This window comes from Terrapene carolina, unplaced genomic scaffold, assembly GCF_002925995.2.
Source record: "Terrapene carolina triunguis isolate 2854851 unplaced genomic scaffold, T_m_triunguis-2.0 Scaffold604, whole genome shotgun sequence".
Taxonomy (NCBI): domain Eukaryota; kingdom Metazoa; phylum Chordata; order Testudines; family Emydidae; genus Terrapene; species Terrapene triunguis.
Window position 1 is genome coordinate 1,066,736 of NW_020664955.1, and position 22,160 is coordinate 1,088,895.

At 51.6% G+C, this 22,160-nt stretch overlaps 2 protein-coding genes across 3 annotated transcripts in view; both read right to left on the minus strand.

The window, feature by feature from the left end:
* The window catches only part of TEAD3 (TEA domain transcription factor 3), a 57,492-nt gene extending 57,263 nt beyond the window's left edge, over window positions 1–229 (minus strand). For both annotated transcript variants that reach the window (XM_024210515.3, XM_024210514.3), the window contains exon 1: window positions 99–229. The gene's annotated coding sequence lies outside the window, so the exon portion shown is untranslated. The remainder of the gene's footprint in view (window positions 1–98) is intronic.
* Window positions 230–10,823: 10,594 nt separating this feature from the next.
* The window catches only part of TULP1 (TUB like protein 1), an 18,208-nt gene continuing 6,871 nt past the window's right edge, over window positions 10,824–22,160 (minus strand). The window contains 6 exon segments of the mRNA XM_029913348.1: window positions 10,824–12,008; window positions 15,538–15,709; window positions 16,057–16,155; window positions 16,589–16,697; window positions 19,580–19,692; window positions 21,682–21,852. Coding sequence (XP_029769208.1) covers window positions 11,875–12,008; window positions 15,538–15,709; window positions 16,057–16,155; window positions 16,589–16,697; window positions 19,580–19,692; window positions 21,682–21,852 — 798 coding nt within the window. The 3' untranslated portion in view covers window positions 10,824–11,874.

Here is a 22,160-nt window from a genome sequence, read left to right on the forward strand (position 1 = left end):
GGGAGGAGGAAGAGTGTGGGCCCCCGGAGCGGCGGGGGGGGGGGGGGCAAAGCGCCTTACAGCAAAGAAAGACCCTCCCGGGCTGGGGGGGCGCTTACCTGCTCCGTGTTCCGGAGCGCTCGGCCGGCTGCGGGCGAGCTGGGGGTGCCGGAGCCGGTGGGGGTGACAGGGGCAGCAGGAATGCGGGGAGCGCGGCTGGCTCCGGAATCCGCGCACGGAGCCAGGCGCAGGGAAGGGAAAGTTTGTGCAAGGGAGGAGCAGAAAGTTGGGAGTCAATCAGGAGGCAGCTGGGCTGGGCTGCGCCCTCCCCCCCCTCCCTTCACATGGCCTCCAGCCCCGGCCGGCCCCCCCCTGGCCAGGGACCGGGGCCCCCCCCCCCCCCCCCGACCGGCTCCGCCAGCCGGAGGAGGGGGGTTGGGCCCTCTCTCGTTGGAAGGGGGCTGGGGTATTGGGGCTCTGTACTGGAAATGGGCTGGGATACTGGGGTTCCCTTCTGCTGGAAGGAGGGGACAGGGGTCCCCTTGTTGGAAGGGGGCTGGGGTATTGGGGGTCGCCTCTGCTGGAAGGAGGGAACGGAGGTCCCCTTTGTTGGAAGGGGGCTGGGTATTGGGGTTCCCCCTGCTAGAAATGGGCTAGGATACTGGGGTTCCCTTCCGCTGGAAAGAGGGGACGGGGGTCCCCCTTGGAGGAAAGGGGCTGAGGTGTGGGGGATTGGGGTTTCCCTCTGCTGGAAAGGGCTGGAGCATTAGGGGGCCCCTTGTTGGAAGTCTGCTGGAATATTGGGGTTCCCCTCTGCTGGAAGGAAGCTGGGCTATTGGGGCGCCCCTCTAGGGGCAGGGGAGGGTCAGACGGGAGTGACCCCTCCTAGGGGATAGGCTATAAGGGGTCTCCCCTCTGGGGAAGGGTAGGGGGATCCTCTCCTGCATGGGAGGTGGGGGTTGGGGCTCTCCACGCTGGAGAAGGGGCAGCTCTCCTGCCGGGGGGGAGGTCAGGGAAGGACCCAGGGGAGTGTAAGGGGGCAGAGACCCGCCCTGCCAGCGGGTGTGGGGGGGCCCAGGCCTGGCCATTGCCCCGGGGCTGCTGCTACAGCAGCAGAACAGCTCGCGCCTGCCCCCGAATCACAGCTTCGGACTGCGCTGCTGACATCAGACTTGGAGGCGCGCCCGACCCCAGTTCCCAGCCAGAGAGACGGGCTCGCTCTCCAGCCCACGCCTGCCCCGGGCTACGCCAGGCCCCGGTGCTTAGCCTCCTCCTGCAGCGCCCCCTAGGGGAGCCAGCCGGCCGGGGCTGGAGCTAGCAGCCTTGGAGCCAGAGTGGAGGGAGGCGTTTAGCTGTTCAAGCCTTGGTTCCCACTCTCCGCCCCTTACCCAGGTTTCAGGCTGGGGGAAGCTGATCCCGGGGGCCTTGTCATTTCCCCTGGCATCTGCTCTGACCCCTTCCGCTTCAAGGTTAAACTCCTAGGGCCTGGCTCCCCCCAGTGCACCTGGGGTAGGGCACCTGTGCGTATCCCATTTTGCAGCCACTGGGCACAAGTAAATGGCACCCCAATGTGGAACCAGACCCCTGGCTTGGTCCTCAAAACTCTGCACTGATAAGCTCCCACCTATTTATCTACTTAGCTGTTGGGCCCCCTCCGCTCTTCCCTGCACACCACTGAGGATAAACCCTGGTCAATTCTGTTTACCGACCCACTTCTCATTTGGGGATCATGGCATTTGTTAGTTTACCAACTTCTTTTTATTTTACCATTACGCCAGTGCAGGACACCTAGTCTTGTCTTCATGTTCTCCTCCCCTCCCACACCCCATCTTACTAACATATCACTATGGACCCAGGTTTTCAAGGAGCACTTAGGGCCATATTGCCTAGTGCCCAGCACCCATACGTGGGGCTGGATCTTCCAGGGCCCAGCTCCCATTTAGGCACTTTAATAAAGGACCAAATTTTCAAAAGCACACAGCAGCTCCCACTGTGGGACTGATGGACAGATTTTTCCAAAAAGCTCAGCCCCCAGTGTGCTGGGCTCTTCTGAAAACCCGGCCACTTATTTTGGTGCCTAAATAGGAGCTCAGGTCTTTGGAAAATCTGGCCTTGGTTGCAGGTGCTGAGCACTTGGAAATACAACCCTTGCAGTCTAATTAGATTGTAAGGTCTTTGGGAGCAGGGCATGGTGCTGGAACTAGGGGTTCTGGGGGCACTGCAGCACCCTCTGCCTTGAAGTGGTTTCCATCACATACAGGGTTTACAGATTGGTTCAATGGCTCTCAGCACCCCCACTATACAAATTGTTCCTTCAGGGTAGGGACTGTATGTTTATTCTGTATTTGTACAGCCCTTAGTACAATGGGGTCCTGGTTCATGACCGGCGCTCTAGGCACTACCAAAATACAAATAATAATTGTAAACCCCTTCCTTGTAGTTGGTAAGAATTCACAGTTAAATGACTGCTCACAGATTGTGTTTTTCAGGCCACGATTTCTTGTCAGTTTATAAGACTTGGGTTTTGCTTTTTAGTTCTCATTTAGAACTTGTTTTATTTGAGTAATTCAGGACTAGATAAGCACTACCAAGGCCTGTTAAGCTACAGCCATCCCGCACATTCAGCAATCTAGCATGATGAATAAAACGGCATCAAACTCTCCTGCCCTTGGCATGTGCCTGTTGCTAAGCATCTGGCCCAAGCAGTGTAATAAAGGCCTAATCCTGCAAAATTTAAGAACCTGAGTCATTTTGTGCATGGGACGAGCCACGGGACTATTTTTGTGTGTAAAGTTAAACACGTGCATGACTGGTTGGGGGCCTTATTTTGTTTAGAGAATCAGTTTGAAACTTCTGTGTTGTTTGGATCTGCCCCTTATAGAATGAGGCAAATTCAGATGCATGGTTTGGTCCAGTTGTGTGTCAGAAGTCCATAATACTTGCCGCTACTATTCCTCTTCCACTGAGGGGAAACAGCCACTTCCATTTCCAAATTATAACATAAAAGAGCGGCAAGCAATAAAGCCATAAATAATATTTCCCTATGGCTGGAATGTCCGAATCTAGGCAAAGCACCAAGACTAGCTACAGCATTGCAAAAATACCAAACTTGTCCTGAATCGATTAAAAAGATTGTATTTTATGTCAGTAACAAAACATTGGCTTCCCAGTTAGTCCTGGTAGTTCATGGCAAAGAGGAAGAGACTACTCTAATCATCCAGAAGGCCAGAGTTCAAGATTGGCTGCCAGAGGATTCCCTTCCTCCTGTAAGGATTTAAATTACAAAATATATTAAAATAGACAAACCAGAGTAAACAACACAAAAACACAGCCATAACGTTTAGCCCTGGTTAAAAGTATTGGAGTGAGATACCTGCTTGCTAAGAAACAGCATGGTCTAGTGGGGGCAGACACTAGCTTGGTGCTAAGGAGACCAGCGTTCTAATCCTGCCTTTATCACTAACCTATTGGGTGAGTTTAGTCGCTCACATCTCCTCTCTGGGCTTTTGTTTCACCCTTTGTTTGTCTGATCTATTGAGTCACTAACTTCTTCAGAGCAGGGACTATGTGTATGTCCAGCACCCAGCCCAATGGTGCTACTGTAGCAGTAATAATCAAGTGCTTGTCCATTCACAGAGCAGGTACCGCACGATCAATGGCAGGACAAGCTTGCTCTCCCCACGTACACAGTCCCTCTGCCCTACGCCTGTTTAACTCCATTTGTTCCAATGGCATTCCTCCGCATGGACACCAGTGTGAGAGAACCAGGCCTCTCCCCAACCTGCCTCAGGCTTATGGAGATGCCACCCCTGTTCATTCATATATTTCCATGCAGTGGAATAACTCCTGTCCATCATGTTGAACCATTAACACAGGGAGTGCTGGATGGCATTGTGTGAGGACACTAATGCACATAGGCCTTGTGGTCCAGGGTTTAACCAATGGCAGGAAGGAGCCTGGCCAGTGATGATTGTGAGAACAGGGGGTGGTGTGGGAGCATCACCAAAAGGGGGCAAATGACGAGCAGGAGCCATCAGGAGAGAAGTTTGGGCAGCGCAGGGGTAGAACTGAGGACCAAGATGTAGGCTGGGCAAAGCAATGAGAAAAGAGGCCTGTTCATTGTCTATGGCCCACAATATGCTGAGATTGTGCAGCATCAGGACCCAGGCACAGTGGCAGGCCAATCACAACCAACTCTAGCGGTGGGCAGGCTGTGAGCATCAGGGCTTGAACTCAACCCCTCCCGATTACTAGTACAGCTGAAATTTGCCTGATAGGCAGAGCGTCTACTGGGGACTCCAACAACAATGTTCTGGGTGACCCTGTGGCCAACTGGCTAGAAGAGCAGGAGCCTTGATTAACCAGCACCTGGGAGGTAAGGCTTTACCCTACTTTAGGGTGTAATATTTTTTTTCCACTTTCCATTGCGTGCAACTGTCAGAGTTGTGAAACTCAAATGCATCTCCCTACTGGTTCATTGGACAAACAATGATGCTTCCCCCCCCCCATGCTCTGTGTTTCTAATGGGCTAAGGAGGCATGCAATTAACATGGCTGTGAGTATTTCGCTTGGGGTGAAATCTGTAAAACCCTTTAAAAGAACAAATATTTTAAGCCTAAATGAAGTTGATAAGGTCTCTTATTTTTTGATCTTTCCCTGCAGCAAACATTCCTTTTGCCCCTCCCACCATCTTCACGCATTGGTCTTTCTTTGTATCCATCACACTCTCGGTGGCACAAAACAGATGCACATTTCAACTGCTTCAACCCTTCTTCTCTTCTGTTGTCTCTGGCACTAACAGCCGGAGCAAACAAAGGACCAACTATCTCCTGCCCTACTAAATTGTTTTCAGTTGTTTCTTGTACTGCAGTTGGTTTCAGTTTTAATTATTTGTAAGTGTAACCGAGCTTGGGATTACTGGTGCGTGCTTTAATTGTTGTTGGCTGCATGCATATGTTGCTAGAATTGTGCGTATTGAAGTAATTCTGAAAGGTGCTCATTGTTTATGTACGGGGGGTTCTGTGTTTCAGTTAGCTTTGTGTTTGCTCTCTGTGGTAGTGTTACAATAATTGTTTAGGTTGTGTTGGGCTGGTATTTGGATTAGGTAAAACAATATTTTTCTGGGGATCAGAGGCAATAATGGGCAAAACTGAAAAGGTTCAGATGTTTGATTTGGACGGTACCCACCAAAAACAAAAACAAAAAAAAAAACCAACTCTAGGCAAAGTTTTGCACCAGGCCTTTTAATGACCTTATAGGTGCCCCATTTCTGATGGACCCAAATAGCACTGAACTGCTGTTCTTGGTGTATTTTGGCTCTTCCTCTTCCATCTATGCTCAGGTAATCAAGAAGAGCATGAAAAAACCCACCCTCAGAAGGTATCCAGAGTTTTTCCTGTCTCAGCAGCGGTTTGGTTCCAGTTTGGAATCTGGGCTGAAGGTTCTTACTTTCTATGCTTTGATTATCCCTAATCAGAGGCTGCAGGCACAGAAGAACAGTGAATGTAGTGGGGACAGAGGCTCTGATCTGGAGCAAAGGGGTCTGACCTGCCTAATGCTCCACCTTTTAACCACACAAGAGGTCCTCAGCTCTCACTGTGTGGTTGTAGGAGATAAGGCTTAGATGTGCCCAGTTTGCCTGTTGGTGGTAGGATGAATTATCCCCACCATCTCCTCCATGCTTAGGCCCCACCTTTCCTGATGCAACAAGGCAACAGATGGGGACAATCTGCTACATCCTGGTAAAGGGGGATGAGCTACAAAACCCTCTAGTGCCTCAGACACCTGATGTGAGCTCTGCAGGATGTTCAGCAAGAGATTCCACCATCATTTAGAGAGGCTGAGACATCACACACTAGGAAATAATACTGTAAGGGGCCATCCTGAATTGGGCCCCAGGGGTTGGGACAGAGGAGCTCTACAAAGTCTTCTCCAGCTGTAACTCCCTTCCCCTCCCGCCCTGTGCCTGACTGGCAAAGAGGACCCATATGGTTCCAAGAATTCCCAGGGATCAACTCCAGAGGGCGGCTGATGACAGCCGGTGGGCCCACTCTCCTTGAGAACATGGGGAGAGGATGGCCGTTGTGAAAGATGGCAGTTCTTTGGGAGGTCCTCTGAAGCACACCATGAAGCAATGGTTTGGTTTTTTAATAATTTGTCTTTAAAAATCAGTCATCTGGGACCACAAACATCACTATGCATTAATCATAATTCTTATAACTGCACAGCCCAAGAGGGGCAGAAAGTCAGGCTCTGGTACCTACCTGCCCCTGATAATGGGTGCAGTGGCTCAGCAAAGCCTGCTCTCCCCTCTGTGCTGTGAGCAGTAAGGAGGTACTTTATACCCCGTTACTACACTGCGTGGCTGGTTTTACTTGAATCTGCCTCAGTGCTGGGGCCTGGACTGGATGACTTCTTGAGGTACCTTCCAGCCCTACATTTCTAAGATTCTATAATTAGCACTGGGTCGCTGCCTCTCTGGCTTTTCTGTGGGAGATCAGAGGCCATGACCAATGGATGGATCCCTGCTGGTTTTGGTGCTGCAGCTCTGGTTTCTTTTTTCCCCCCAGCATTCATCACCACCGGCTTATTCATGGATTTGCTTGGGAGCCTGGCCATGGGACTGCAGTCGAGTTGTCACTCCACCAAGGGAGTTTGTGAAAGAGAAGGAGGGATAGAGACCCGCCCCCCAGAACAACGACCCTTAAAGGAGTGGAAAGGGTGAAGGCTTAACAGTTAATAGTGACTTCTTTACCACGTCAATTTACAGAGCACCCTCCAACCCTCCTGCTACACCTACCTGCGTGATTCACTGACAGACAACAGTCGTCTGATGCCCCACGCACTGGGCAGCAGTTTAGGACAGGAAGTGAAAAATAGCATGGCAGCCAATTGAAGCAGAAAGGAGACTGTTCAGTAGGCAAAAGCTAGTTACCCAAATTAGCCCTGGTGTCTTGGCCAAATTTCAAATGTGCCTGCTCTTCCAGAAAACACCCTGGAGAGCTGAAATGAGTGGTCAGAAGGCTGGGGTGGGAGGACTTTTCAGAGAGACAAGGCCACGGCCCTAATCAATACATAAGTACTGACTCAGAAGGAAGAGCTCCACGCCTTCTGAGTCACTGCCAGCACTTCCTTGTAGCACCTTGCATTTTCCCCTTGAGGTCTCTCCTCCGAGTAAGGACCCAACCTAATCATGCTCAACTTGTCCGGTGGAACCGGATCCCAGCCAGCGGCTGTGTGGCTGCAGGCTGCACTGCCTGCTAGGCAGGGAGGCTAGAGAGGGGTGGGAGTGTTTGCAATTCCTATTCATCTAATAAAGATAACTCAAGGCACAGGCTGCCTTTTAAAAGATTCCCCTCCCATGAGGAGGGGGCTGGCTCTGAATCCTTCCTCTGTGGAGCAGCCCGGCTGCGTTTACTTTCCACACACTTGATGCGGGTGATTTTACATTACTATGGCCTCATCTGGTTGCTTCAATATTTGCACCCATTGGCAAGATTTGGATACTCAAAGCAAGTGGCTCTGGGGCCATTCTCATTCAGAAAGGCCTGTAGGGAGGGGAGGAGGGAGATTACATACACCATGCAGAGGGGATTTCGAGTTCCTCAAGGGCTGACTCCTTGGAGCGTAAGGAAAGGTTAACGACCTCAAAGCATGGACAGAGACTCCATTGCCCAGCATTTTATGTGGCACAGCGAGTGCCCAACGCCACCCAGTCACAATGGCAGCGTTTTATATCCCGTTTGCACTGCTATAAATGACTACGCAAGACACAGGGCAATGGAGAATCAGGCCCTGGGTGTCAGAAGCAAGGCAGGAGGGGTGTCAGAGGGGCTTGGGCAGCCACACCCAGTGGTCAGAGCCAATGTCGAGGTCACAGCTGAGGGCCAGCGGAATCCAAGGAGTTGTAGCATAGGGTCAGAGCTGGGGCCGTTGGGAACCAGGGTGACAGGATTCAGGGAGTGGATGAGGCTGAGGGCAGGAGCCAGGAACAGGGCAGGGATTGGGGACAAGACTGGAAGTCAGGTAGCAGACGGCAGGGTCCGTGGTAGCAACAAACCAGGATCCACCTTGTTGTACAGACAACTTACTGTGTCTCTTTCTAGCTTAAATAGTGTACTTGGCCAAATCAGGGACTCCGGAGCTTCTCCAATCAGGTCCCTGCGGGTGGTACCTTTAGTGGAGCATAAGGCTTTATCCCAATACTCCAGTCACTAGTAGACCCGTCAGGTGGTGCTGGTGTTGTGGATGTGGGCCCAGGTTCAGGGCCTGCAGATAGTCACAAGGGTCCACTTCCCAATGGGTGCACGGGGGAGATGGTAATGCATAGGTTTGGAATTAGGTCCATCTCTGCTCCTACAAAATCCAGATAACACTGCTTTACAGCCAAAATGCTTCTGAAATAAATGTAGTCAAACTTTACTAATTCTGGGTCACTGAGAACGAAAATGATGCTTAAAATTGTTGATTGGCTCTAGTTTTCAAGATATGCTATTGGGTCAGTATATACGACCCTTGACTTGGGAATGGCGGAGGATAAGTCAGTAATAAAGGGAAGGGATCTCAATTTAAACCAGAAATGACTAAAATACATCTTTGATTGGATCTATGAATAAATCTATGACTGGGTTTGGACAGTACTTGCTTTTTAGGCAAAACAATGAATGATGCAATCTGAAGCTGGTATTGCGTCATACATGATATGAATTGCATCATGTTATTTCTAGAAGTCAGGGATGATGCAATCATAACGAAGCTTACATCACTCTGATGAACAAATTGCCCTATATCAGCTCTAGAAATCATACAGTGTCATGCTCTCTTATTTGTTAGTGTTTGATTTTGCAAAGGGACACATTTCTGTTTAGCCAAAGTGAGCAGAGATGCCTCGTACTTGTGTGAACAGTGCAGATAACTTCTGCTATGTTTGTGGCGAAGTGACTTTTGCATCACAAAAGCGCAGTATAACCACTATGGTTAAGAAAGCCTATCACCTTTATTTTGGCTGCAAAATTGGAGATCAGGACAAGAGGTGGGCCCTACACATATGCTGCAACACTTGTGCAACAAATCTTCGCCAGTGGTTGAACAGGAAAAGGAAATCTATGCCTTTTGCAGTGCCAATGATTTGGAGAGAGCCAACAGATCATACCAGCAATTGTTACTTCTGCATGGTGCCCCCAGTTGGGAAAGGTGTGTCAAAGAAGAAAAAGTGGACTGTGCATTATCCAAACATTCCATCAGCTATACGCCCAGTACCCCATGGAGAAGGACTGCTGGTTCCTGATGCACCAGAATCATTCTCACTTGAGTCAGACGAGGAAGAGGAAGAGGATGAAACTTCTGGTCCTGAACCATCAATGTCACAGGACCCACATTTTCTCCCATCCTCCTCCTCTGAACCACACCTCATAACACAAGGTGAACTGAATGACCTTGTCAGGGATTTGGAACTACCCAAGAGTAAGGCAGAGCTGTTGGGCTCCAGACTACAGCAGTGGAATCTCCTGGCAGGTGATGTTAGGGTTTCCATGTTCCGTGACCGTCAAAAGGATCTTGTCCCATTCTTCTTCATGGAAGGTGATCTTGTAGCCTGCAACAACATCGATGGTATGATGGCAGCCCTCAACATCGTTCACGATCCAGATGAGTGGAGTCTGTTCATTGATTCATCGAAGATGAGTCTTAAAGCTGTCTGCATAATGGCAATGTTTTGCCATCAATTCCAGTTGGTCATGCAGTCCATATGAAGGAAACCTATAACAACATGAAACAACTTTTGAGGTGCATAAACTATGACCAACATCAGTGGCAGCTTTGTGGCGATTTGAAGGTTGTTGCTCTCTTGCTTGGTCTGCAGACTGGATACACAAAGTACTGCTGTTTTCTCTGCGAAAGGGATCGTCGTGCAAGAGATTCCCACTACATCAAGAAAGATTGGCCACTCCAACAGTCATTGGAGCCTGGGAGGAAAAGTGTTCAGCATCCACCACTTGTTGAATCAAGGAAGATTTTGTTACCACCCTTACACATCAAGCTGGGTCTGATGAAGAACTTTGTCAAGGTCATTGACAAAACACAAGCAGCTTTCAAGTACCTTCGTGGAAAATTTCCAAGGTTAAGTGAAGCTAAGATAAAGGAAGGTGTCTTTGTTGGTCCTCAGATTCGTGAACTTCTTCGAGATGATGCATTTGACCATGCACTGCGTGGCAAGGAAAAGACGGCATGGAAAGCCTTCCAGTTAGTGGCAATAAATTTTCTTGGAAACAACAAGGCAGACAACTACAGGTTGTTGGTGGAAAACCTCCTCAAGGCATACAAAAGCCTTGGTTGCAACATGTCACTAAAGATATTTTTTGCACTCTCATCTAGATTTTTTTCCACCGAACTGCGGAGCAGTGAGCGACGAGCATGGCGAGCAATTTCACCAGGACATTGCAACAATGGAGAAACGCTATCAGGGCAAATGGAGCCCATCAATGCTTGCAGACTATTGCTGGACAGTGACAAGAGATGCTCCATTTAATGAATACAAGAGACAAGCCAAGAAGCGCCGAGCAGACACTGAATAGGACTAAACTATGTACATAATAGTTTTTTGCCTTTTGTTTCATAATAAATTTTATTTATATAACCCTTTTGCTGATTTTTAAAGTGTTCCATAAACAGGACAGGTGAAATATTATCATGTAAAGCAACCATAAACACATGAAAAGACCTAGGTTTACAATTTATGATTAAAACTCTACTATCTACACAATATACATAGACATAAAATGTAAAAACTTAAATATCTTAGAAACAGTAGCCAGTTGTTTTAATTGTCATATTTGAATTCAGCACATCAAAATACATAATAAATAGCACATTTTATCTCTGAAGCAGACGACTTCTCAAAAATTGTAGCCCAGTGTAAGCTCTTGACGAAGCTTGTGCCCGGTGCTGGTTAGAAGCACCTTCACAAGTACATCCCAGACCGGTGCTCTCCATGAACCAGCCGTGTCTGCTGCATAGCTAGAGGTCAGAGTATTGCTCTCTAAGAATCCAATATATCTTCTGCCTGGAGAGGGAGGAATCACGTTGGCTAGACAGTGCATGTGAGGGATACTTACCCTTCCATTCCCTTGCTGTACCTATTCTGGGGATACAGAAAGCACTCTGGTCCAGCACGAAGTTCAATTTCATTTTTTTAAATGAACAGAGACTTGTCCCACAGTTCTTCATTTATTGACCATTATCAGTACAAAGAAAACAAATTAAAACAACCTGCTCCCCCACCTGTGTCGTTTAAACCTAATGCTACAATATATAAAACAGAATCTAAAAAACAAAGTATTTCAGGGATTCTGAGGAACTTCCTGAAAGGATGATGTCAGAGCAACCATCGGGCTCATCTGCTAAATATATAGAGGGAGCAATTCTGCTTTGTGGTCTGGGATCAGTGGCCAGTTCTGAACCACCCAGAGACTCAATGGAGACAAGAGTACAAAGAGTACTCTGGTATTCTACAGTAACGATCCAACCCACTATAGCTTAAAAAAGTGTCTCTGCAGTGCTTGGGGCCATCTCTTCCATCAGGGTGGAAGCTGAGGAAGACGGAACGGTGACTGTGTGATATCTGACCTGCTACACCCTAATCAGTGGATACGTATTTGCATTTAACGACTCCACTTGGTCTCATTCAGCTCCACTCTCCAGATGTGGACAGGTAACATTAGTAACACCAGTCCAGCTGTTATTCACATCCGCAGAGTGATTCACGGGTTCTCGAGTGTCAGCACAGATCCCCGTATTGTAGGCAAACCCCCGCCTAGCTCAGCCATTCCAACTGGCAACGTTGCCCCTCCGACTGGCCTAGGCTCAGTACAACTCAGGGATGTAGGGCTCCCAGGCGTGTTATTCACAGGCCAGCTTCCCATCAAAGCTGGACAGGGCAATGGCGAAAGCCTGCACAGCACACATGGGGTAGTTATAGTCCATGGTGAAAGCGTCGTCCGCCACGCGGCCAAACTGCATCACAATGTAGTCAGCTGAAAGAGAGGAGATAAGAGGCCATCAGCGCAAACACGCACACGAACAGGTTCCTGGGCTAATCTGAGTGCCAAGGGTCAAAGCCCCACACCCTCGAACCAGCCAGGCAGCCAAAACTCTGGCTTAGGAGACTACCCAAGGCTATGCAGTCTGTGGCAGAGCCCAGAACAGAATTCAGATCTCCAGCGTCCTGGTCCCTCCCAGTCACTTTGAACCTCGTGAGCTGCATCAGTTTCCCCATCGGTAACCCAGGGATAACTAAACGGGTTGAGAGGCTTGATTCATTAATGCATGTCAAAGCTCTGAGATCCTTGACTAGGAGGAGGCACTGGACGAAGTGCTCCTTTATACCTCTGAATTCCTGTCTGCGCTGTTACCCCCAGCAGCCCAGTCAGAAATCCCACGAGGAAGTCCATCTGATGACATTTCCAGCTCAGTTTTTCAGCTCCCAGTGGCTGAAGTCGTACCCCTAGGGATCTGAATGCCCAGGGGCTCAGCTTGAACCCAGCCTCTGCAGTTCGTACATCGAAGGTGACCTTCCAAAGAAGCAATGCGTCATGTCTCCGAGTTTGAATGTGTGGGTCCTGCACCTGCTGCCAGCTCCCAGGCTGTGGCTGAGCGAAGCACCGTGCCATGGTGGACTGAAAGGCCGCGGGGCTCTCGCTCAAATGTCAAACCCAGCAGACAGGAGGGGACTGAGCAGGGTGGGGGCAGAACTCAGCCACCTGCCTGACAATAAGTGTTGCCATTTAATCAGCAGAACCAGCCCTTCCCCTCTCAGCGCCGATAGGGTAAGAGAACACAGGAGCCCCAAACACTGCCTCTCCCAAGGGGAAACTGATCCCTTGCTAGAATTCCTGACCTGACCATTCTCAGCACAGCAGTGGCACTCCCCCAGCCCACAGCGTCTCCCGTGGCTTCCTTTTGTTACACCAGCGAGGGTGACAGGAAATCTGTAAAAATAACCGGGGGGCCCCCCAACAGGTTCTTTCTGTCCTGTAATCCAACACTCTGGACACGAACATCCCCTGATTGGACTGGACAGGTGACAGGCAGAAGAGTCCCTCGCTGCCTTGCATGCTTCATAAAGCCGCTGAGCTGCCCTCGCTCAGATATTCGCAGGTGGTCTCTGCCGTGAGTCTGGGGTACAGGGTGGGTGGAGCCCGACAGCCCCCAAGCAGTCAGCTGTCTGAACTTCGAACCCTCTGACTGATCCTCAGGGACCTTCCAAATCCAGCCAACTCATGAAGCCAACCAAGTAAAATGTCATTCTGTCTCCAGCATCAGCCTCGGAACGGAGCCAACACAGGATTGTTTCGGCCTCTGTGTGAGACTCACTCCCCCGAGCAGAGGCTGCACAAGGTCTGTGGATTGCTGAACACCTAGGGGCCATCACCACCCCACCCCACCCCCCACTTGGGGCCAGGTTTCCCAAAGAGCTCAGCTCCCAAAGTGCCGGGCCCCATTTGTGGGTGCTGAGTGCTTGAAAATTTAGCCCTGAGCTCTTTTAAGCCCCACAGGCCTGATTTTTGAGGACTTACGTGGTGCATATTGGGGGACATAAGTGGTTGCGCTGGGACTCTGCCCAGAGGTGAATTTTCATAGATTCCAAGGCCAGACGGGATCATGGTGATCATCTAGGCCAGGGGTCGGCAACCTTTCAGAAGTGCTGTGCCGAGTCTTCATTTATTCACTCTAATTTAAGGTTTCGCCTACCAGTAATACATTTTAACGTTTTTAGAAGGTCTCTTTCTATAAGTCTATAATATATAACTAAACTATTGTTGTATGTAAAGTAAATAAGGTTTTTAAAATGTTTAAGAAGCTTCATTTAAAATTAAATTAAAATGCAGAGCCCCCCGGACTGGTGGCTAGGACCCGGGCAGTGTGAGTGCCACTGAAAATCAGCTCACATGCTGCCTTCGGCACACGTGCCACAGGTTGCCTACCCCTGATCTAGCCTGACCTCCAGCAGAGCACAGGCCCAGAGAACTGCCCCCAAATAATTCCTATAATTTCTCCCTCTATGATCGTACATGGGATACGGGGAGTTCAGATGCAATGGATTCAAAACCAACCACAAAAGGGGCCCATGTAACGCTGGTGTAGGCAGGCGCTCAGCTATTGGCATCAGTTGGAGCTGGGCTTGCTTACACCAGGGTTAGAGTTGGTCCATGATCCTTTCCGGGCTCTACACTTAGCTTATCGAATGGGTTTCGGTGCGGAGGTGCTCACTGCCTCTCATGTCCCGCCTCCCCCAGCTCCGGGCTTGGGCCCAGCTGGCCCAGGTTGGGGCCCTGGTGGAGTGACCTGCTCCGGGAGCTCTCCCCATCAGCGGGGGCCCCACCAGGAGTGAGCAGCGGCACTGACGGCCTGGCTGGGGAATTCTGGACAGCGTCGTCCTAGGGCCTTATCCTAGTTATTCATCCAGTGACCAGCAGCGAGAAGCTAAGCCGGGAGCATGGCAAGGCAGAGCCCTTGTTTAAAGGCCCAGAGGAGAACAGTTTCCTTGCCACTAGAACCGCGCCCAGCGAAGGTTCCAGGCTCAGGCAGCATGAGCCAGGCTGGGGAACTGCAGAACTTCGGCCGGGTTCCCCTGTCCACCAGACCCACGTAGCCCCAGTCCCCTAGTACAATCTGCCTGGCCCTCTGGCTCCCCCTGGTGCTCCACTCCAGCACGATCCACACAGAGCAGGAATTTGGCCCGCCATGGGCCCAGAGCTGTGAGCAGCAAGGCTCCTAAGCGGTACCATTCTGCTCGCGCAATGGGCCTAACGCTCCCTCCGAGCAGGTTCCTTGCAGAGCGTAGCCCCTTATTTAAAGTGAGATTATGGTCCGGAAACTCCCACCAGGATTCCTCTCAGATCAAATGGACTGCAAGTTTCCGAGTGGGAACAAGACCTTTCCAGCTGCCAATCCCCCCACTCAGCCTGCTGGGACTGTTCCTTCTCCCCCGTGGTAAAGATTCTGCCCCCACCACTGGATGTCTGACTCTCCGGCTGATGCCTGAAGCTGAGCAGACTCCGCTGACCCTCTGTGACCATCAGGAGCAGAAACTCGCTTTGGCTCAGATGCTACCTACACTGGGGGAGCAGAGAGAGCGAATGAAGTGACCGTGCTCAGTAAGGTGCGTGCCCAGCACCGTAGCTGCCACGTCAGTAACGTGCGAGCCTCAGAGCAGGGCGCCAGGACTGTGTTCTGGGGACAGACCGCAGCAGCCCACCTCCTGACCTCAGCATGAAAAGCTGCTGAGGACACCATATCCTCCCAGTTCCCATCTGATGCCAATTCAAGGCCCAGATCAGCTTTCCATTCATATCCCATGGACACAGCGACTCTCCCCCAGGATAACACTGCTCACCATGACCAGAACGAAGCTCACAAGCACAAAACCTAACCCGGAGAGATGGCGTGAGATTCCTCCGGACTGACAATCCCCACCCCCTTGGCGGGAATCGCCTGTGTCTTGCACGCTGCTCCCTGACTGGGGAAATCGACCTTGCGGGGTGACTCTCCCTACGGACTTACGATCGTTGCCGTGCACGATCTGGAAGTTCTTGACGGAGGCGTGGGTGACTCTGCCATGGAAGTTCAGGACGTAAGACTGGGTCTCGTCATTCCATACCGGGGCCTTGTTGTGCAGCTCGATGAGGTTGTCCATGTTCTTGTTCTGCCATCTCGTAAGCAGCCCGTCGTTATCCTGGGACCAGCGAGAAAACACGCTCAGGAGGCAGCGCGAGTCTTTCTACCCCTAGGAGTCCCTGCGACTATTTCCCGGGGTGTGCAGGGTCCGTATGACGCTGTGTACCATGTTTGCACACCCCCATACTCCTGACATCAAGGGGAGCTGGCCATGCCCCTTTAAATCATCTCCAAGCTGTAGGCTTCTGCCATTCTGTTCTAGTTCTTATACTGTGCCTGTCCCCGTGGCATCTGAGTGCCTGGGTGGGGAACTATCACCTCCCTTAGGGATTGCTAAGAAGTGGGCTATGCCACGGAGGAAAAGGGGTCCTGCTCCCACCATTGCTGGCTGGTGCGCCGACTTACGTTTCGGGGCCGGATTGGCACCCGCTCATTGTCCGAATTCATTCCAGGGATGATCACGGTCATCTTCCGGGGTCCTTTGAACCCTAAAACGTTTGTCTCCTGAAACAGAAACCCCAGGGGTCTCACCAGTATGTCACCAGAGGCTCACGCATGCCGAACAGGGAGAACAAACATCCCACTCCAAGACTTAGCAGCTGTTTCCTGACCCACTGGTACCAGCAGCGTGCGTCTGGGACTCCCTATCGTGACAGGGATATGCAGTGCTCCACACTGCCCCACCTCCCATCCAGATGTGCACGCAGCTGGGAGAACCTCGCCCCGCCGCCGCCCGGTGGATCAACAGACCTCCGCTCTCCAGGACAGGATGCAGGACAGCCGCGCTTACTGGCAATGAATCCAGGACTCTCCCGATCTGGCACAGATCACAATGGGCACAGGAGTCTGAGACCATGGGCAGCCACTGTGGGATGCTGCCCAGCGAGCGCGGCTCTCTACCGGAGGAGGGTGGAAAGAGCCTACATCTGTTACTTACATACACGACGGCTGACAGCTCCTGTCGCACGTTCGACCAGTCGGCATTTGCTCTGTCGGGGTTCACACCGTTATCAAACACAGTAAACTTAGTCCCCATTAAATTGGATCTACAACGAAAGACAGAAATCAGGCTGAGGACCTGGGGGAGGGGGTGTATGTGGCACCGTCACCCCTCTTCTGATCCTCTATTTGCCCTTCCTTAGGTTACTCTCTGTGCTGCTATGAAAGGGGTCTCCGGGGCACCAGGGTATCTCAGCAGATGCCCCACAGCAGCACAATCAAAGGGAGGAAACAGGAGGGGACGTGGGGTCTTTGCAGTGGTCCCAAAAGCCCAAATCTCTCCGCAGGGAGTGACAGGAGCAGCTCTCCTCCACCAGAGTCTGTCAAGGACAGTCACTTACTGACAAGCACCTGATTAATGGGGAGGTGGGAGGGGCATGGGCTGTATCCTGCACAGGGAACAACCTGCACCAGGCCAGGCTCTGTACGGCCACATGAGACCCCAAGGCATGGAAGTGCTCCCTAGCTTCCTCCAGACCCAGCTGCCCCTTGCGCACGGCTCCCCTGATCCATCGCACCCATCAGTTTGCCTAGCACATTTGTGTAGATTGCTGGCATTTCCCTGGATAGCCAAGTGGGGCTGGATCTAGTAAGGAGGGGACTTGGGGGTCCCAATCCCACCGTGCTTCCCAATGACCCTTTTCACCAACGCAGCAACCGAGCAGGTCTCCTAACTGCAAATGCATCCCAGATTCCTTTACACCAGGGCTGTCGTGCTTTGAGGGGCATTGTCGGTAAGATTCTGGATAGGTGCCTGCTACACACAACTGAGCAGAAACAAAACCGTCTGCAGCGGGAGAATAGCATGTCACAGACACTGGCCAGTTTGTGGGTGATTCCCGTGGCCTCTGCACTAGTCCTGCTACACCCCCATATAAGTAGGGGCTTGTCTGTGCACAGAAATTGCACTGGATTAATTTAAAAGGGTTCAAAAAGGGATGCAAAGTCTCAAGTGGACACTCTTATATGGGTTTAAACTGGTTCTCTCTGTAACTTGCACCTGCAAAGTTACTCACTCACGCTAACCCGATGTAAGAAGACAGGTTTGCATTGACCGAAGAGCGTCCACACACAGAGTTGCGCTGGTATAACGAAACCAGTTTACAATCACACCTTTAGGCTACGTCTTCACTACAGGGGGGGGTCGATTTAAGATACGCAAATTCAGCTACGCGAATAGCGTAGCTGAATTCGACGTATCACAGCCGACTTACCCCGCTGTGAGGACGGCGGCAAAATCGACCTCAGCGGCTTCCCGTCGACGGCTCTTACTCCCACCTTCGCTGGTGGAGTAAGAGCGTCGATTCGGGGATCAATTGTCGCGTCCTGACGGGACGCGATAAATCGATCCCCGAGAGGTCGATTTCTACCCGCCGATTCAGGCGGGTAGTGTAGACCTAGCCTAAGGTAAACTGGTGCAACTCTGCAGGTAGAACAGGTCTTGGCTCCCTGGGCAGCTCTGTGCTTAGCCTATGCCGGAGGTAGCCAGCCTCCGATATCCACTGACCTGCTCTGAGCTAACATCCTGTCATTTATGTGACAGGGTAGGGTGCTCGTAGGGTGGAACCCGTCTCTGAACTGCCATACACACAGCTACCTCCCACTCCCTGCTCCAACAGACCACAGTGAACGCCTCAGGCCCGCAGCGAAGGCTGCTGGGATGTGCAGGACTCCTCCCCGCTGAAAGCACTGTCAAGAGGTGACCTCTCTCTCCTTCCGAAAGAACCGAACGAGCCAGTTCTCCCCTCCCTGCCCCCCCAGCACCAGTCCGGAAGCCAGATCTAGTAACAGGAGGCTCCAGTTCCAGCCAGAAAAGCTGTGACCCCCAGCTACAAAGTCAGAATGACTCAGATGGGCTGCAGTGGGAAGCAACAACCTAAACAACATGCGCACCAATCTTGGGTCCCCTCCCTCCAACAGTTTTCTTTTGGGGGCTGAATTGTGAGGGACTCATTCCTCCATCTGAGGGATTCAGTGTAAGACCCGTTCCCCATGTCCATGGGGGACATGTTCTCCCCACGTCAGCCATCGAAGGACCAGTTTCCACCCTACGTGCAGTATCAGTGCGGGGCCTGCACAGTAGGCACAGTGGGGGGGAGGGGGAGAAATCTGAATGGTGCAGTGTGGGCCACATCTCCGTGTAGGAAGGAGGGTATGTACAAGAGGAAACTGCACCTGAGCCCGGGAAGTGAGGGAGCAGGGGTGGAAGGATCACCCCTTGCCCACTGTTTCCTGATAGCTTTTAGACATCAATTTAGTGCCAGTGAAAGGAGCCAGATGGACAGTCCTGGAGACTGGAGTCCTCCCTGTATCTCTGCAGCAGGGACAGACCAGGGTGGGACAGGGCTGGCTGCTCTCACACTGCACCCACCATGGGCCCATCCTGCTCTGAACGGACCCCTCTAGGGCCGAGATACGAGTTCTGTCCCAATGGCCCAGACCGTCCCTGGATGCTCCGCTGAGGCTGCCAGCCCGGGGTCTGATTCGTGTCAAGTACGAAGGCCCTTTTCATTATATGAACAACTGTCCCCGGAGAACAGGATCGGGACCCACCAAATCCCTGCATGCAGGCCACCTCGGTTGGTGACCACTTTCACTCATTACCGACCAGGGTGGGATCTGAACCCGTGACCTAGATGTGCAAGCACCCCGTCCCTCCCAACATTCACTTCACTGTGCGGCAGCGTTTGCTAAACCACGATTTTACACAAATCCCAGCAGATCGGGCTTCAGAGCCGCAGGAAATAGCCCAGGCAGCAGGAGACCTAGGCTGGCATGATTCCAGATGTACAGGGCAGAAGCTGCAATATAGCGGCTATTCTCACTTCACTCCCTGGCACTGTCACCTGCTGGGAATTTGCTCTGGACTCCTGGAAATGGGAGGTGGCCCAGGACTCAGTGTTGCCCGGTGCCACAGCTTTTCTCGTACCTCAGCTTCCCAATGAAGTTCTCTCCGCCTCGGGACAAATCAGTGGGATCGATGGAAATCAGGTAGTTCGAGGTCTTGCTTTTTTTCCGCTTCCGACCAGCCAGCAGGAACACCTGTCGGAGACAGGAAGGAGGGGGCTGGATTACAGGGGCTGAGCGGGGGATGCTCAATTTTTGCAACTCACAGTACGTAGGACTGAAGCCGCACACCTTGAAGAAGCTCTACCAGGCACAAAACACTCAAGCTGCTTGCTAACAGGCTGCTGGGAATACAACATGCAGTGCACTACCTCCCTAGTAAATACAGAGCTCAGTACAAGGCCACTGTCCTGATATTCAAAGCCCCCTTGGTGAGTGGCCTTGGCTACCATAGAAATCGCCTGTCTCTGTCTCCATGACCACCACCACCTGTGACAGTTGCCTTCCCTGGAACAATGAAACTGTCAACACATAGGAGAAGCTCGGAGCGCAGGAGGCAGCTTTCACAGGAGCTGGGCCTAGACCCACTGCCACAAGAGATGGGAATGACTAGGGAGCTCACCATGTTCCAGACTAACTGCTAGACTCATGTCTGAGACTTAGATTTCCATGGATCCTTACCTTCCTCGGGGGGTCTTTTTAAAGTCTCTGGGGACGGTGGCTCTAGGCCTCTCGGACATTCTGGCTTGTGCAATAGGACAAGCTTGTGAGTGCCAGTCTTGTGACATTTACGTGACCCACGTTGCAGCAGAACACCATGCCACAAGAGGAGAGGGTGGCGGCCCAATGTCCCCGGGCTGTGATTGTGATGACATCTTATGGGTCTCCCAAAAGGAGACACTCTCAAAGACACTGGCTAAGCACTGACCCTGCCTGGGGAGTTCGGTTCTATGCCGGGCCTTGTATTCACACACTGGGTATATCTACGCAGCAAAGAAAAACCCATGGTGCAGAGTCTCAGAGCCTGGGTCAATTGACTTGGGCTCTCAGGATATGTCTACACAGGATTTGTGAGGTGGAAGGGCCCCAAAGTCTACACAGCAATGGAACAGCCCCGCAGCCTGAGCCCAAGTCACCTGGCCAGCCATGGGTTTTTCTTTGCAGTGTAGACGTACCCCCTGTGGCTAGGGCTTTCTAACTGCACTTGTAGAGCGACAGAATTGCACTGGATGTAAAGAGCCTGGGGTATCTCCCAAGAGGGATTGTGGGAATATGGACGGAAGGGAACAGATCAATCAGCGGACGAACGCATTTCAGATCGCAAGCTGCAGCCCTACTCCAGGAGCAGCGTGAAAACTGCGCCACTGAAACAGCATCACCATTGGAAATGGGGCATCAGCTCCTGGGAGATGTGCATCTTCGGGCAGACACAGTGGGCCTGAATTGAATAGGAGTGCTGACAGTCACCCTTCTCCCATCAGTACGCAGGCACAGCTGCATGGGTTCGTAACACTGCTCTCAGTCTGGAGCAAAGAGGGGAAACCACCATGGAATATCAGGAGGTAGAGATGGGACAGACTCATTGGGACAAACTCAGCCTTGGTGTAACTGCAGTGACTGCCTCAGGCTTACGCTAGGGATGCTTCTGACCCATTAGGCCAGTGTTCATCTCTATAGTATATTTTCAAGTGCTTTGTCCGGCTTTAAGTGTCCTGAGTAGAGCTGGTCGGGAATTTTCCAAAAAAACGTTTTTCCTGCCCGAGCTAAGGTCGGTTTCAACCAATCTCCCGATTCGAAGAACTTTTGAAACATGCTGAGGCTGCCAGGATGGCCGATTCCACAGGTCCAGAACAAAACCGTTCACTTTACGATTCAAAATGACTTTTCCTTTTGTCAATTCAACTAACACCAGGTTAAAAACCAAGTTACAAGGTCCAAGTGGAAATTCAACATTTCGAACTTCTCAAAAAGGAACACTTCGATTGATGCTGGCTGAGATGATCATAGGCTCACCGTGTTTTCTGAGACGGGGACTTTTCGCCTCATTTCAGGATGGGAAAAATTGTGCAAAAACTCTCGTGTGAAAACTGTTCCCCACTGAGCTCTCACTCTGAGCGAGGGGCTTGCCCCGCTCCCCTGGGAGGGATAATCCGCAGTCTAATAGGCTGGGACCTCACTGCTTGCCTTTTTCTCGTTGTCCAGGTGCAGGTAATATGTAGGATAGAGGCCCCGGTCCATCCCCTTCTTGTCTCGAGTGACCCGACACTTGATGGTCACCCCCTGAGGAGCCGGCCGCAGCACAAAGTCCTCCAGGTTGTCCACTTCGATGATAGGGGATGGCGGCCTCTCCTCCTTCTGTGGCCCGGCACCCAGAACGGAAAGGGGAGAAGGCTTTAGGGAGGGCTCATTTCAGGCTCTAGGGCTTTCTGGAGAGAAAGAGTTAGCAGCCAGAAACACACCTATCACCGCGTGACGTGTGCCCAGCCGCATCTCGCTTTGGCACCTTTCCCTTCCTGTCCAGTCACAGAGCTGTTCCCTGGGCCATATTCCTCATTTCCCCTGGGTCTGGCCGGTCAAGTGCCAGGCTCCTGAGCATCTCCCTTCTCCGAACTTAGTCCCCCCAACCACTGTGGGAACCTGCCGGGGCGACCCCCTCCTCCCCC